The 17,201-nt window shown below is 41.8% G+C and overlaps 1 protein-coding gene across 1 annotated transcript in view; it reads right to left on the reverse strand.

Annotated features, from left to right (window-relative positions):
• The window catches only part of ANO6 (anoctamin 6), a 71,546-nt gene extending 54,651 nt beyond the window's left edge, over positions 1 to 16,895 (reverse strand). The window contains exon 1 of the mRNA XM_063396592.1: positions 16,719 to 16,895. Within this exon, the coding sequence (XP_063252662.1) occupies positions 16,719 to 16,806 (88 nt within the window). The 5' untranslated portion in view covers positions 16,807 to 16,895. The remainder of the gene's footprint in view (positions 1 to 16,718) is intronic.
• Positions 16,896 to 17,201: the final 306 nt, after the last annotated feature.

Raw genomic sequence — 17,201 nt, forward strand, 5'->3', positions numbered from 1 at the left:
AGTTGTGGATATCACATCCCTGGTTGGGAGACCAAGTTGGATGAAGCTCTGAGAGACCTGGTGCAGCAGAAGATATCCCTGCCCATGGCAGAAGAGCTGGAACAGGATGACCTTTAAGGTTCCTTCCAACCCAAACTGTTCCATGATGATTCTATAACAAAGTAGGGTATGATATTTGTAAAGACAAAATTGGAAAATGATCCTGTTTGTGAAAAATATGTTGCAAGGCTTTTGTCATTGGTAAGCTTTTTTTAGACAACTTTGTAGGAGAAACAGAGAGTTTATCAACTATAAACCCAGAACGGGATTAAGATCTGACTGTAAAAAAAGTGGTTGAAAATGAATTATTGTGGCCCTGCAGAAGATGCATTCCTGCCATTGCAATCACTCTGGATTCCTGTCAGTGCAATCTGGATCTCCTTGTTCAGCATCTTGTGTTTGCTCAACCCATTCAGAAGTGTTTTACCTTCCCCAAATCTTAGTAATCACTTCAGCAGCCTGCATTCCTAAGAAATGGGCCTGGGTTCCTAAAACTCCATGTCTCCCTAAAAACAGGAGTTAGGCAGCCTGACACTGACATCCCTGTTGGATATAGTGTTCAGATGTGGTAAAAGCACCACAGAAACACAGAGGACAAAAGGAATGAAAATGTCCAGTGCAGTGCTTGAATAATTTGAGCTAAACAAGACCTAGAGCCATGCTGTTTATGAGGAAGATAAAAAGAAATCTGCAATTACTACCAGTTTACTGAATGAGGCAGTGGACTTAAGAGGGAAAAAAGAACAATGATTGTGTACATAAACACTGTAACTTGCATTTCAACAAATGGCAGGGAAATGGAAATTGCCTGGGCAATACTAATGCTGACACTGTCTAACTTCTAAGCACTTGACTTCATAGCCTTAATGTCAACATTTTTTTAGTCATAATGTATTATTAGCTGCAACCAATTAGGGATGCTATGGCTCCTGCTGGTAACTGGTAACATTTGCATTTAAATATGGAGATAGATTACTGCTGGCTATACTGTATTATTTAATTATACAGTCAGTTTAGAAATGAAATTACATCTGAAGCATTTGAGTGATTCCCTTGAGCAGAGATGATGTAACAATTATTACTGCAATTGGCATGAGGAAACTTTGCTGCAAGTCTAGAATTTCACCTAATCAGGCAATTTGATGAGTGGTCCATATGTAGCAGCACTCTGTGCTGCTGCAGACTAATCTCAAAATGTACTGCAAGAAATGTAATCATAGTAAATCTAGACACTTTTTCTTATGGATCAAATTTATTAAGTTTTAGAAGTCAGTTCAGAATAATGTAATTAGTGTAAATTCAGTACCATGATGGAAAAAAACACAACCAAGGTAAGGTCTGACAGCTTCCTGCCACACAGATGTGGCTTTGAAAACACAGAGGTTTCTAAATTTCTTTCTGGGAAAAGAGGAATTAACAAGAAGGATGCATGTGTGCACACAGCTTTCTAGTAAGAGTAGTGTGGGCAGGCCGATGGAAAATAAGAATACGCTCCCTCTGCCCGGCATTGAAAAGTCCTCTCTTCAACTAAAGTTAAAAAGAAATGTGTATGAAAACACAAACTCAACAAATTTATACACAAATACATTTGGGAAACATGAAGGCAACAAAAGCAAGCTCCAGAGAGAACACAAAAATTTTTCCCTGGACTTTGAGAACATGGAAGTAGAAGGATGTAAGATCCCAACAGCCATTACAGTCCTCTAACAAGACAAGGATGTAAAAAAATGAAGTAGATCCCTCTGGAGAGAGAATGACATGCTGAAGGTCCTGGTAATTTCAGCCACTGATTAAGAGGTTTAGGTGACTGAGTGGACAGATCAACCACTGCACATTCAGCAGACCAAGCCTTGAGCTTAGGCAGGGTTGACAATTAGCTTTCCAAGGTAATGCCACCATCAAGCCATGCCTTTGGCTGCAATCAGCCTCTTGCTGGGATGGCTGGTCTGTCATCTGGTTTGTAAGCCCAACTGGTGACTTGTCCTCCAGGTGAAACACACAACTGCCTTGCGATCCTTCAGCTGCAGGGCTTAGCACCAGTTCCTGGCCTTTGTCCTTGGGCAGAATGCCTGCTCCCAGTCCACAGCTTTACGTTATAGTGGAGTCTTGGCCTACATCTTGCTTTCTGTGAGGTTCTTACTGTGCCTTTCCACCAGCGAGTGAACACTAAGGCTGTGCACTGCTTTTACACAAGGTCAGTGGCCCACTCCAGGCCCCAGGAGAAACCAATGTGCTTTGGGTCAAAACCACCAACCAGTGTGTCAAAGTGGAGTATCAGGGCACAGAGGCAGGGACGCTCCCACCATATATGATCAGACAGAAGTAGTACATTTTTTTAGATAATCTTCAATGCTTCTGAGCCTGCAACTTCTTCTTATATGTCTTGGCTCTTGGATGAGTGAGGAGCAGCAAGTTTTTAATCACCTATGCACAAGGTGGCACATTAGAAATATTCTCTGATATATTATATAATACTATAAGCTCTGAGGCAGATGCCAAAGATACCTGAGAAAATGTATGAACAGTACTGACCATGGGACAGCGAGAGCTTTTTGATAGTTTGACATGCAACAATGTTAATAAATGATTTGGTATCTAGCTTAAGATCTGTGCTTATAAACAACATATATAGAAGGATTATTCCCTGGGTAGTCATACTCCAGATTTCAGTATGGTCACCCACCACCACTGTGAACAAGTCTTTCAGAGTAGGAATAGGAAGACAACTTTAGACCCAGCAGAGTAAGCACATGATAGTCTGGCATAAAGTGCCATTTCTAGAGTTCTCTAGCAATTGCTGCCCCTTCAGAGATTAGCCATCCCAGACTGAGTAAATTCTCTCTAAGAATTTATCTGCAAAGAATACTTGTGAATTTAAAGGTACAAGTCTCCTTTTGCTTGGCACAGAGAATAAAAAAAGTGTATTTTGACATTGTATCTCAGGAGGGAGCTAACAGAACTCAGGACTACACTCTAATGATCCTGGTGAAAAATGACTAGCATTGAATCTTAGAAGTTGTTCAGCTATAACAAAACCAAGCAGCAAGAACAATAAGGAGGAAAAAGCCAAACCCTTGTTTTTCTCCTATCTCACCTACACCACAGTGTAATTCCATGAAATCTTAAAAAACACCCAGAGAAGAGGAAATGCAAGCTTTGTTTTGGAAAGCATGGAAAGACATTTTACTTTGGTATCTGTAAGGAATCCTGCTAAACAGTTTTACGATGTTATGAGCATACCAGATGGCAGTAACACTTGAACAACCACAGGGATTGCTCATTTTGTACAACATTATAGATCTCCATGAGAGTACAACCAGTGCTGAGAGAGCAAGTGATAGCCCTCTTCACAAAGTCATTTCCACTGAGTTTCTAATCCATTTCTTCAAAACCGTGGAAGTGAGAAAATGCAAAAAATCATTTTTCCACTGAAATAAAACCAAAACCCAACCAGCAGCCTCTAGAGAGCTGTTTTTCATTTAAGCTGAGATAAGAATACTTACGCATCTCTTTATAACGGTAGGGAAAACGCAAGTGTGATGGGCTGTTAGGAGGTTTGTCATCATCCCTCGATATCAGTACAATGAGATTTGTTCTGTTTTTGAAGAGGAGAGCAGAATGGCTTTACTGCAGATTCCATTTTTTGTGTCAAAGGTAAGAAAAATGACCTTTTGAAATGTGTGAATCCAGCTTCTAGACTGTAAGACTAGAAGGTACTGGCAAGGTCATCCACACAAACAGATCCCTGAACACAAACCAGAGGATTTTACCTCCAGGTTTTCATTTAGTTTAGTATCTGTAAACTGGAGAAATACAGAAATATGAAATCATGGAATGACTCCTCTATCCCTGCTTGCTCCAGATTGGCACTTCAGCTGTGCAGTTTGGACTTGAAGAGTGTCCTATGCCACTTGTGAGTGACATTTCCTTTCTGCAGAAGCCAGATCTGTTCATATGGACTCAAACTTGGCTTTCTGAAGGCCAAGAGAAAGACTGGCCCTAAAGGTGACACAAGAAAACAGCAAAGAAAATAGTGATGGATATGGAAAATAACTGAAGTATTCATCATGAAAGCAAACAGGTTTTTGCTAATGTTTATTTTTGCATGCAAGGTGTTCCTAAGGGACATTCTGATGAGACAAATGGTTAATGGGTTTGTTTGGTGAACCACACACAGTGAGAGTGCAGAAACTCTTCTGATGGACACATTTGATCTTAGAGCACAGGATGAACATCTATCCCCAATGCATTTAATTAAACTCTCCTCCATTCTGAGGAAACAAATTAAAATAAAGCAAGGATACACCAAAACACAACTGATAAATGGTGTATTATTATTTATGCTGTCATCATGAACAACTTTGGAAAATAAACAACTGAAAAGAAAACCCCCATACTGAAAAACACCTACTGAGCAGCTACTCCCAGGCTTTGGGGGCTAAGATTGCAACATTTACACTCTTAAATAACTTCATGGATGCTGCTGGATCCAGTTATCTCAAAAGAATCATTCTCATGTTTGTGTTCTCATGTTTGGCTTGTTATCCATCCCTACATGGACTGGAACATAGAAAGGAGCAGCAGCCTGATACCTCAGAAGTTTACGCTGTTGTGTGAGAACTACAGGAGCAGGCTGCAGGCAATCCTGTAAAAATCAGTATTCCTACCACAGCCTGAGACAAGCACATGAAATGGTGGCAGTGTAACAGCTATCAGAAGATTGAGTCCAAACTTGAGCCCAAACTCCATAAAATATCATTTGGTTTAAGTTTTCTTTCCCTGAGTAATTTCAGAGGAGTTAATGAGATCTGATCTAAATCAGCTCTGTTAAAACACAGTATTGCTGACATTCAAAGAAGTAGAAAGGATGAAACCAAGAAGCAGCACCAGCTGTTTATAATTTTTGTGTGAACTCTCCCTCCCCTGCCTAGGTCTCATGCATGACCAGAACCTGGCCTGATAAACCTGCAAATACTCTGAAGGCTGACCTGCTGTAGGACTGTGACAGAACACTTTGGACAGGACTGCAGTCAGGCCTCTGGTCTAAAGTCTGACAAGCTGCTTTTATAACTCCTCCACTGCTGAATCGGAACCTTCTTGAATCAGAAGGTGTTCTCTTCATTGTTTAAAATAATGCAATTTATTTTTGTTTGGTTTTTTTTTAATTGCAGATCAACTAAAACAAAACAGCTATTCTGAAACAGGAAATATAAAAAAGACAAGCTACTTCTGCTTTTGTCATGAGACAAATTTGCCAAGATCAACCTCAACCATACTGTCAAAATCACTACCCCTTTACAGAAGGAACTAGCATACCCTGCCTTCCGTGTGTTTTACAGGAGGGCAGCCCAGGCACAGCAGTTGGCCCAAGCTCCAAACACAGATTTTTTAGCAGCCAAGCTGATCCCTTGGTGTTCCTCACCAATGCCAAATCTCCAGGCAGCAGCTATGGAGCCTTTTTGTTGGGAGCTGACATGATTAACCCAATTGTAATTGCAGATGGCTGTTTGGTCAGCCTTCAATGCCTATGGATCAATGAGCTATCTAATTAGAAATCTGGAGATATATTTATAAAATTATACCCATTGCTATTAAATTTACATGTCTCAAAGGAGATATATTTGAATTTCTGTAATGAGATTCTCAGCATGTTTGCTTTAAAGTATTTCCCACACTCAGATGTTAGACAGTGTGTTTACAGGAGGGTCCCAAAAAGATACTTTTAATTACTCAAAAACCAGTAAAAATACTAAGTTTAAAGTCAAAACCTAGAGGCACTTTTTAACTTGTGTGTAGGTGCAAAGACTCTGCCTGCAAGCATTCTTGATGTTGGACCCAGAGTTTAGAGACAAACTGTACTTTTGTTTCCTAATCAGGAAATACTTTGTAGTTTTAGCAATTAAAGGACTTTTTAGATTTTACTGTGCTGACCACTGTCAGGACACAAGAGAATGCCTGAAGTTGTGCCAAGGGGATGTTTAGGTTGGATAGTAGAAAAAAGTTCTTCACCCAGAGGGTGGTTGGGCACTGGAAGAGGCTCCCCAGGGAAGTGGTCAGAGCACCAAGGCTGGCAAAGTGCATTTCAACAAGTCTCTGAGGCACATGGTGTGATTCTTGGGGCTATCCTGTGCAGGGCTAAGAGCTGGACTCAATAATCTTTGTGGACCCCTCCCAAGTCAGCTTATTCTGTGATTCTGTGGTAAATGAACTTTGCTTTTCTTGCAAACTCCAATAAACTTACAAAAACATCTGGTGCTCTACTTGGCTGGACTATACTGCCCTTGAAGATTTCTCTCCCCTCACTTGGTTATCAACAAGGAACAAGTAAAAAATATAGTCCAGCATTGACTCTTCTATTCTTCAGGTCATATTTTTAAAAAAAAATTATTACATGTTTAAATCTTACCAAATATTGTAGGAGCTATTTCTGGGTTGGGTCTTAGGCACTGGCATAAGTTTATAGATTAAATTGTGCTTTAGTGCAAAATTCCTTCTTGTATTTTATAGACAGCAGAATAATTAAATGAATGTAATTATTTTTCCTAGAATAAATCAGCATATATGGAGATGATGAAAGATTTAATAGAGATATTCCTTCCACTGGGGACTAATTCTTCTTTTTCAACATTGTTTATAAAAATGATGCTATTCCCACTCTAGTCAAAGGGACTTCTCACAAGGGTAAAGTGTGCCTTGCTTGACCTCATCCTTGTTCATTAATGCCTATAAAAACTCCATTAGACTACTTACAGAAAAAAACACACAGAAAAAGAACACCAATAATCTTACTAATGTTGCACACCAAGTAATAAAACTCTTTGGCACTGCTAGAGCCCTCTGGATTATCTTCTTAGCCTTATTATCTCTAACTGCAGTGCCAAACCTACAGCAGTGGAAATTTTTTTTGCAAATATCTAATAGTATAAAGATAGCAGTTTTTCTTTTCCTGCTGGATAAATTACCAATGAACACATTGCAATTTTTACTATATATTAAAATTATGCATGAAAATGCCACAGATGAATTATTTCAATTCACTGCACTCATATTATCTTAGTCCCTTCTGTAATTTGTTTTCCTGATGAACTCAACTGGAAGAATCTTTATGCCACTGCTTAATAAGTGCCTGACCAGATAAATAGGTGAATTAAAGAATCATGGAATCACAGAATGGCTTGGGTTGGAAAGAACCTCGAAGATCCCAAACCCCTGTCATGGGCAGGGACACATTCCACTAGACAGGTTGCTCAAAGTTCCATCCAGCCTGGCCTTGTACACTCCCAGGCATGTGGCATTCACAGCTCCTCAGGGGAACTTGTTCCAGTGCCTCAGCACCTCAAAGTAAACAATTGCTTCTTAATAGCTGCACCATCCAGCCCTCCCCTTGTGAGTACTGTCAAGAGTTCTTCCTCTTTCACTTTTAATTACTTTCTCTCTTAGTCTGTACCCAGAACTCGACATGTCTTGCCTTCACTTCCGTTTCTTTACTCTTTTCATTACTTCAACACTTCTCATTTTATGAGAACCTTCAGTGAAGACCCTGGTTTGTGCTACATGAGTCTCTCCACTGATCTAAGCTGAAGCCTGCTGCTTATCTCAGGCTTTCTTGAATGACAGTAACAGACCACAGCTTCTCCACAGGCTCTTTGGTCACGGCTCTTAACTCCTCCCCTGTGTTAGCACACCCTGGGATTCCTAATATCAGTTGCCAGCATCTTTAGCAGGGTTGCTACAGCACCAGTATTTTATAATCACTTCTCATATTTTCCAACCTGATCTGCAACCCAGATGACATTTTTAGTTACTATCTTCCCACAAAGGAAGGCAAGAATCCACAATAATTCGCCCACTGAAAAGTCACTAATCTCATCCCCTTCTCCTGACACAAGTCCGTTAGTACCACAACCACAAAGGAGGTGCAGGTATCTCAACACAAGCACTTCTTGCTCCCACTCTTCCTAGACAGTGCATATTTCTTATCTGACTGTAATTTCCCAAAACAGTAATGGTTGAGGGACAGGTCACAGGCTGCAGCCACGGAAAAAGAGCTAAGAGCTTTCAGTCTTTCAGCTTTAAGGGGAAACATTATTATGCAATTTTAGGACTAACTGGGGGCCTCTAAGAAAGATGGGGACAGGTTTTTTAGTAGGGCCTTTAGAGACAGGAAAAGGGGTGATGGTTTTAGGCCAGAAGGGGGTAGAATCAAGTGTACTTATAAGGAAGAAGTTTTTAACACTGAGGTTGGTGACACACTGGAACAGGTTGCCCAGAGAGGTGGGAACATTAAAGGCCAAACTGGATGGGGTCCTGAGCAACTTGATCTAGTTGAAGATGGGGCTCATGACGGTGGGGTTGGACTCAATGAGCTTTAAAGGTTCTTCCAGCCCAAACCATTCTGTGATTCTGTAATCTATCTGTGCCCATGCTGGAAGCCTGCAGGACAGACACACACCATGGGCACTCAGGTTGTCCAGGCCTTTATCCTGATGCACCAGCTGGTCTCAAACAGCACCAAACACAAAAGAAGTAGTAGGTATTCCCTACAGCAGAACACTGCTGCACAGCTCATTCTGATGACTGTAATGTAAGCAGTCCCCTATGCAAATATTTAATGTCCCATGACAAATCATATCTAAAAAATGCTGGAGAACCTGACTAACCAGATTAATGGGGCCAGATGAAATCCATCTACAAAAAAAACAAAAGGAAGGGAAACAGTACAAGCAAAGCAAAATCTTCTGTTGGTAGCAGTTCTTACAAAACTTTAATTTTCAGTTGTGTCTAAATAATGTTGATGAATAGTGGTTTAGTTGGAAACTATTTAATGTAAAAACTAAATTGAAGGGCCTTTACACTTAAGCTGCTGTTTGTACCATGAACCACAGAAACAATTATAAGAATGTTTATGGTCCAGTAGACTTGTAACTACACTTCTTAAAGTTTAGTTTGCAGTTTAATATATTTTATTAATTTTCCAATTTGAATCTGGCATTCATTAAGGATGCTTCAGGAGCTCACTTCTCAAGTCCATGCAGGGAACCATGCCTATATGTCTACTGCTCTTATCAAATACTTGAGAATGGAGTTGGTAAGAAGAGAGTAACTCCACTGAATTAAACAAAAATATATTTCAGATGTCTGTATATTCCCTTGGGATACAATCAAGATACTTCTTCTGTCACAAAGCCTTCAAAGAGATGTGGGATGCCTGAGTAAATTGTGAGGGGTGGAAAAGACAAAAGATCTATGCTCAGACACTTGCATTCTTAGACTGGCTACCAAACACAATCTATTGTTTGGTGACAATGCACATGACTGCCAGTTTTCACTTACCACAGACAGCAGCAATAAGAAGATAAAGTGCACAGTGTCTTTTTCTGCAGCTTTGCCTTCCTACCACCATGACACTGAGACTCTGCAATGAAAGATAAGGCCAGAATGCCAAGGAGACTTAGGCTGCTGCTGTGGGCTGGTTGTGGGTGCGAATACTTCTTTTAGTAGCCAAACCAGTTTGTGCTGCTTCCCGTTTGTGACATTACAGCCTCCAGTTCGCATTTCAGCTTGCAGATCCATCAGAGTGGAAGCAGAACACCAGAGGGTAGCAATGTCCGAGAGGTCTCTCCTCACAGCCAATGCAGCAGATGAACACACTCTGTGCAGAGGTGAGACTGCTCTGCCTACACTCACACTAAGCCTGAGTTTGAATCAAAAAAACCTAAAAATTTCAAGTGATGCTAGGCCCATGCCCTCGTGAATATTTTTTATATTTCATATTAAATATATATATCAAATATCCATTTAATAATACATATTTTGTACACCAATATTTCAGACTGTTAGATAGAACCATGCCAAAGGCATGTACAGTAGCACTAGTGACAGTCCACTAAAAAATAAATCTGGTTTTTTTTCTATTCATCAGGATACAGAGCTTACCACTTGGATAATTTCTCCCCTCACCTTTTTTTTTGCTCAATATAAGAAGAGCAACCAAGCAAACCTATGGCACCTACTTCAGAGCTGTCCTCCTTCACATTCACACTCTGTTAAATAAATTATCTTGGTAAACATGCAACTGCAGCAGTTCCATATGCTTAAGGCCTGAAGCACCTTTTCTAAAGGTTTTCTCAGTTCAAGCATACAATGTTTCGTGTTATTATTTGTGCATTGCATAAAAAGCACAGCAATCAGTAACCCCTTTTCCTGGCTACACCAGTTAATCCCAAACTTAGGCTAATGCTACTTTATTTGACTTTTTTAGGGGATACAAGACTATTTAATTTATGCCATGCAAAACAAAAGTACCACTGTGTTTGGTTCTTTTTTTTTAATCACAGCAGAAAACATCCATTTTAATATCAGATTCCCCTTGGTGTTTGCCACATGTCTAGTGGCAAACTAGACCTTAAGTGCACAGCATGCCACCCACCATTTCCAAGGAACTGGCAGGTATGAGGAAATAGTAGGATGAGGTGATTTAATGATAACTTTATTGAATGACATAAATGATAACAACTTAATGTGGTAAGAAAGCTGAGAGGAGTGGCTGACACCCTCAAGGTCTGTGCAGCCCTGCAGAAGGACCTCACCAGGTTGGAGAGATGGGCAGAGAGGAACTGTCTGAAGTTCAGCAAAGGCAAATGCAGGATCCTGCACCTGGGGAAAAATAACCCTCTGCATCAGGACAGCCTTGGGGCTCGCCTGCTGGGAAGCAACTCTGTGGAGAAGGATCTGGAGATCCTGGTGGACAACAAGCTGTCCATGAGCCAGCAGTGTCCCTGTGGCCAGGAAGGCCAATGGAATCCTGGGCTGCATTAGGAAGAGCACTGCCAGCAGGGCAAGGGAGGGGATCCTGCCCCTCCACTCAGCCCTGGGGAGGCTCATCTGGAGTGCTGTGTGCAGTTCTGGGCTCCTCAGTGCAAGAGAGACGTGGAGCTCCTGGAGTGGGTCCCCCAGAGGGTGACAAAGCTGATCAGGGCAATGGAGCATCTGTCTTATGGGGAAAGGCTGAGGGAGCTGTGCCTGTTCAGCCTTGAGAAGAGATGACTGAGGGGTGACCTCACCAATGTCTATCAGTGTCTGAAGGGAAGGTGTCAAGAGGATGGAGCCAGGCTGTGCTTGGTGGTTTCAAAGCAATAGGACAAGAGGCCATGGGCAGAAACCAATGCACAGGAAGTTCCACTTGAGCACGAAGAAGAACTTCTTTACTATGCAAGTCACCATGCCTGGAATAGATTGTTCAGAGAGGTGGTGGAGTCTCCCTAGCTGGAGATATTCAAGAACTGTCTGGTATAATCCTGTGCAATGTGTTCTAGGATGACCCTGCTTGAGCAGGGAGGTTGGATCAATGGCCCACCATGGTCCTTTCCAATCTTACCCATTCTATAATTTTGAAAATTTCCCAGACATACAGTAACAGATCTTATTAGTAATTACTAATTACTAATTACTCTTCTCTAATTACTCTTGAAAGGTCCTTTTGTGTGGAAACACAACATCTGTTACGGCATGTGTACATTTGCCCTTCCATGTCTCTGGTCTCTTCAAATTCAAGTTCTCTATCTGCATTTTCAGATACTGCATAAAGCTCAAATCAACTGATATTAGCACAGTTTTTTGTGAGCTTTTGATTGTATTACTTTTAGTAACCGTAACATTATAGAACCCCTGGAGTTCTGTAGCACGTGACAATACTCTTGCTTTTTCCTACATATTCAATTTAATGAGTTTTCTTTTTACAAATGGTAATGCTTGAAAAGTAACTTTTTAAAATCTTAAACTGTTGAGCATAAAAGTGTAGAGCATTTTTCCTCCTAAAGTAACTTGTGGCTTGCATAAATAGAGGAAAAATTTCAGGGAATGACTTGTGATAAACACCCACCATAAAATTTATTACTTAATAACCAGGAAGAGAAATAAAACTATTACTATTAAAGTTGTGCAATTTGCACAAGCTAATACAGAGGCAGATAAGTCCTCCTACAGTTTGTAGACTTACCTGTAAAATGCACTCATATTTTCTGTACAGCTAAATTCAAAATACAGGAAGAAAGAACACTTTCAAAGTACAGGAAGTTTTTTATGGGCAACTGAATTCAGGTATGGTAAAAGACCTTTTTTAAATAGATTAAAATTGGGTATATGTATGAAGGTTGTATAAGTTTCCTAAATTCCTGCCTGATTCTCTGATCTCCTCCAGAAATTATGAATTATAAATAGCTGCAAACTGGTAATTATATTGCAATTAAATATTTATATTCTCACCATTTGGTTTTTAGGAATTCTGCAGAAAAATCATTAAATCAGCATAAACAGTGACTGGTACCAGCAGTATACTTTCAAATGGAAGCACAGCTGGTGACAAGGTTGATGTCACTGTGTGTCTTGGATCGTATACTCGTCTGTGGCCTGGATTCTGTGAAAGTGAAGTGTCAGAAATTCAGGAGATAAAAATACTGATGTATGAAGAGACAAAAAAATGTAGGTAAACCATCAGTGTAACAGATACAAGAGAACTGAGAAGAAGGCATGAAAAGTAGTGTAGATGGTGACCAGTGTAACAGGCCAGTGTATCCTGGACCTGTGCAAGCCCCAGCTCACCAGGAAGGGTCTCTCGCTCCCCCAGTAGTAACTCACAATAAATGAGACCATGTGTCTACATTCCTGCTTGTTTCTGCAGGAATGTACATGCATGAGATGTACATGCATGAGAACAGTCACAAACAGAATGCAGGGAGCAGAAATTCTTGATTCTCAGCTCATCAGACGGCTTATTGCCATCTTCAGGAGAATGGAGAACTGCAATGTGCCCCAATCATTTTTAGGTTGATGGCAAGTATGAGAACTAAAAGAGAAGAAAACCAGGTGTGAAAAGACATCACTGGGGCAGCTTTACTCACTACTGTAGGTAGACTGAAAAGGAAGAAAATGTCCTTTCAGAAACAGAACTACTTTTTAAAAAGAATCTGCTTATAAAGTCTTGTGTGTTAAAAATTATTAGATCTGGCCCCTTTGAAATTTTCCAAAGGTTGGGATTATACTCAATAAATTGCAGGACAAAGCTATACTTCTCAAAAAAAAAAAAAAAAAAAAAAAAAAAAAAAAAAAAAAAAAAAAAAAAAAGAATATAAATGTTCAGACTTTCCATTGCCTTTAGAAGGCTTCTGTAGAGAATGGCCCATTTCACAGCATCATGAAGACAAACTGGAATAATTTGGAGGACACTGTTGGTATGGTATATGTTCATATTGGAGTACAGTATATGATATCAATAATATTTGTAGGGTCATACAAGAAACATCAAGTTACTGAAGCCACTGAAAAGGAAAAAAATAAAAGCTCTGGGCAGGGACCACGACTAAATGCAGTATATGACATAAGAAACAAGCAAAGAACACAACAGTGAGCAAAAGTAAGGAGGTGAAGAATAGCCATGCCTACTCTACACTATTTGAATTACAACATCACCCCTCAGGGCAGGCTTCCATTTGTACAGCTGGCTGAACAAAACTGGTTGTCTTAGGCCGTGACTCCACAATTAATGTTCCTTGAATAAATCAGTACTTTTGTACATTTTTTTATTGTAGTTGCAAAAAATGTGTCCCGAACATGAAAGCCTTTTTAGAAAGAAGAGCGGGAATTCTCCCTGAATCCTCATCAGCACGTTGTGTGGAAGAAAAAGGCTGACCTATGAACACCCTTTTCTTGGTCATCTATGAAGCATGGCCTGGTCATTACTGCAGCAGTGCCAAAAGATAACAAGATGTAGACTCAAGGCTCAAGGAGCAGCTAGGATATTTGAGTAAAACCAAGACCACAAAGAGTAAGCAAGTTGCTAACATATCCCTATGAAGACAAAAGTCTTTCTTGTTGGATGGATAGTCAGGATGGATGCCTTTGGATATTGTCTGCATAAGGTAATTTTTCTGGAAAATATACTCAAATATTCTGTAAATCCTCAAACACAAGCAAATCAATTTAGATATGGTGTGAGGTTTGCACCAGGGAAAGAATAAATTTATGATTTATGGGAAAAGAAATGATGCTACTAATATAACAATACTCTTGAAAACAACCTGAGTCCAAATGAAAAAGTTGCCCATCTTGTTTAAGCATTGGAAAGAAAAGTTCCAACTTGCCATAACATCTAACCTTAGGACAAGATTTCCCTAAGCACATCTCTGACCCAAACAATTAGTTTCAAAGCCCTGTGCAACAGGCAGAGCAGCTCTGGTACCTCCCTGTGGACTGGGACTTGAGTAGAGCTCTTTCTCTGGACACCTGCCTAATGCTGCTTCTGACATGAGTGGTTTGCTAGTCATCAGCAGGGATAACCAAAACCACCTGTATGCCAAAATGAGACAGATCGCTCCTTTATGCGCCATGACGACAAACTTTGATATTCCATAATGATGCTTTTCTGATGAGCTATAAAGACTTTGGATTAGTCTTGAATAGAACTGAAGAGGGTTCAGAAATCCTGCTAACTTCCTGAATCAGGGATGGTGTCTTTGGGAAAGACGCAGACGCAAGTGGTACAGTAAAACTGGAGATAAATGAACGATTTACATGTTTTACATGTTTGTCAGACTTATAAAATAGTTCTCCTGTAATTATACCTAATACAAAAACCTCAAGACAGTTACACATGCATTTTGCAAAGCAAAGTAGCAAATGTGACAAAGCCAGGTGCTGTGTAACAGGCTTCGCATAACAACTCATGAAATCATCACTGCACAATTTTTAGGCAATTTTGCCACATAGCATGAATTGTTCCAAACTGTTGCATACAGTATATGAAGCTCATGATTTGCTGGCTCTGAGAGCTGAACTATCCCCAAGTTGGATAAAGAGTTATGAGTAGGAAAAAATTCAGTTGTTCTCTGGGGTGAAGAATGGAAAAGACAGCTGTTGATTAACACACTGCAGTGCTGATCCACCCTGTAAATTCAGGGAGTGGAGTCAAACAATACCTTTGCCTCACTTCATATGGAAAATTGATTTTGTCTTTGGACTATTACTGTAAGTCAAGGGATACTCCCATCTGAAAGAAAGGCGAATAATGTTGGAGGAAAGAATTCCTGACTTCCACAGATGTTGGGTGAGCCTCAAACTTTATACACTTTTGGAGTGAGCGAACTGAATAAATGTGGCAGGCTGTATTTACCATTATTAAAGATTAGCATTTGGAGGCAATGAGAGTATGAGAGAGAGTTAATGTCACTAAAATTTTTTACAGAGGAAACTCAGAAATTCTGCAGAAATTCACACTAAATATTTAAAAAATCATCAAAAATACATGCTTTTCAGTGAAAACATTCACAACCTTTTGAACAATAATGAGCCGAAACCCTTTTTATTTGCTAAAATTTATATATATAGATCCAGATTCTACTTACTTGTCTGACTTTTGCCTGCATTCCTTATTTGTTAGATTGATTTTAACAAGTTAACTAGGAATAAAAGGCTCTATAATATCTTGGCTCCTGCAGCTGAAAAACAGCTTCTGAACTGAAGTAAATCTGTGTCTTTTCAGTGAAATGAACAGGCCCCTTCAGTCTGAACCAGCTGAGAAACAACCCCTTTTGGGCTGTTTTCTGGAAATACTTTAATAGAATTCATTCCCACAGTAAATACAATGTCATTGTCCTGGGCTACTGGCATCGGAACAAGACTAACATACACTTTGAATTTAAAACTCGCTGTCCATTTTTCTCGCTTTTCCAGCAGACACAATGTGCCTTCCCCCCACCCCCCCCAGCAAAATCACTATCTTTCTTTGCTTTGCCAATTTTCCCCTAACATTTTACTTTGTTCTGTTGGTTTGTTTGTTCTGGGGGGAGGGAGTGTTGTCACTGAAGGAGAGTAGGTTTAGATTAGATACTAGGCAAAAATTCTTTACTGTGTGGATGGTGAGGCACTGGAAGAGGCTGCCCAAAGAAGCTGTGGCTGCCTCATCCCTGATCGTGTTTAAGGCCAGCTAGGATGGAGCTGTGAGCAGCCTGGTCTGCTGGAAGTTGTCCCCACCCATGGCAGGTGTGCTGGAACTGGATGATCTTCAAGGTGCCATCCCAAGCCGTTCTGTAGTTACCCTTTTCTGTGGCTCGGTGTCAAGCTCAGGCACTCCAAGCAGGCAGCGCGGGGAGAGAAGGGATGCTGCGAGCGCCGGGGCGTGCGGAGGCAGTGGCATGGTTTGTATTTCCTAAGGACCGAGGCACCGGGGCACGGGCTGTGCCTGTGCTGGGAGATCACTGCCACACCAAAGGTCTCCGGCACCGCGCTCACTGCAAAGTGCTGCTTCTGCCCCTCTCACGCGTTTCCCTCCCGTCGGAGGGAAAGGAACGGGCAAAGTTTTCCGTGCTTCTCGCCCCCTGAGCCTTGCCCACGCTATGGAAGCAGGACCATCGCCACGGCGCTCCGTACGGCAACCACACCTGGCACACAGCAGGACAAAGACATCCCGCCTTTTCCGCGGACAACCCGCGGTAGTTTCAGCAGAAGGAGGTGAGCGGCAGTGCGGGCTGGGCTCGCTGTCAGCCCTTCGCCCACAGCCCAGGTGCGCTCCCGCCCGCGGCACGGCCCCTCCAGGGACTGCAGCCCCCGCCGAGCCGCAGCCGCCCGGGGCTGAGCCCGCTCTCCGGGGGGAACCCTTCCCCTCCCCGCGCCAGCCTCCTACTCACCGATCTCCCCATCATCATTATCATCATCTTCCTCCTCCTCCTCCTCCCCCTCCAGATCCAGCAGCACGTCCTGGTTCTCCACACTCATGGTGCCGAAGTTGCGGCGCCCCGCTCCGCTGCCCCGCCGCCGGGGAGCGAGCCCGCCCGAGCCCGCCCGAGCCCGCCAGCCCGGGGCGGAGCGGCGGCGGGGGCGGCCACCCGCACCTTCCCGGCAGGAGGGGCCAGCCCTGCCCGAGCCCGCCCCAGCCGCTGCACCGCGCCCGGCAGCAGCGCCAGGCCCTTAAAACCCCGCGGCTTCCAGAAATGAGTCCGAATATGCACCCAGGCATTGAAGGACTCGCAGCTGCTAAACACTGCTGAAGATGTGAAGCCTAGGTATGCAAAAAGCTCCAAAGCAACAAGTAAAGGTAGAGTTGTTTGGAAAAGGTAATGGAAACTGAAGGGCGAATCTCAAGGACTGAATAAAAAGCCCATCTCCAGAGC

Source organism: Prinia subflava, chromosome 4 (genome assembly GCF_021018805.1).
Source record: "Prinia subflava isolate CZ2003 ecotype Zambia chromosome 4, Cam_Psub_1.2, whole genome shotgun sequence".
Lineage (NCBI taxonomy): Eukaryota > Metazoa > Chordata > Aves > Passeriformes > Cisticolidae > Prinia > Prinia subflava.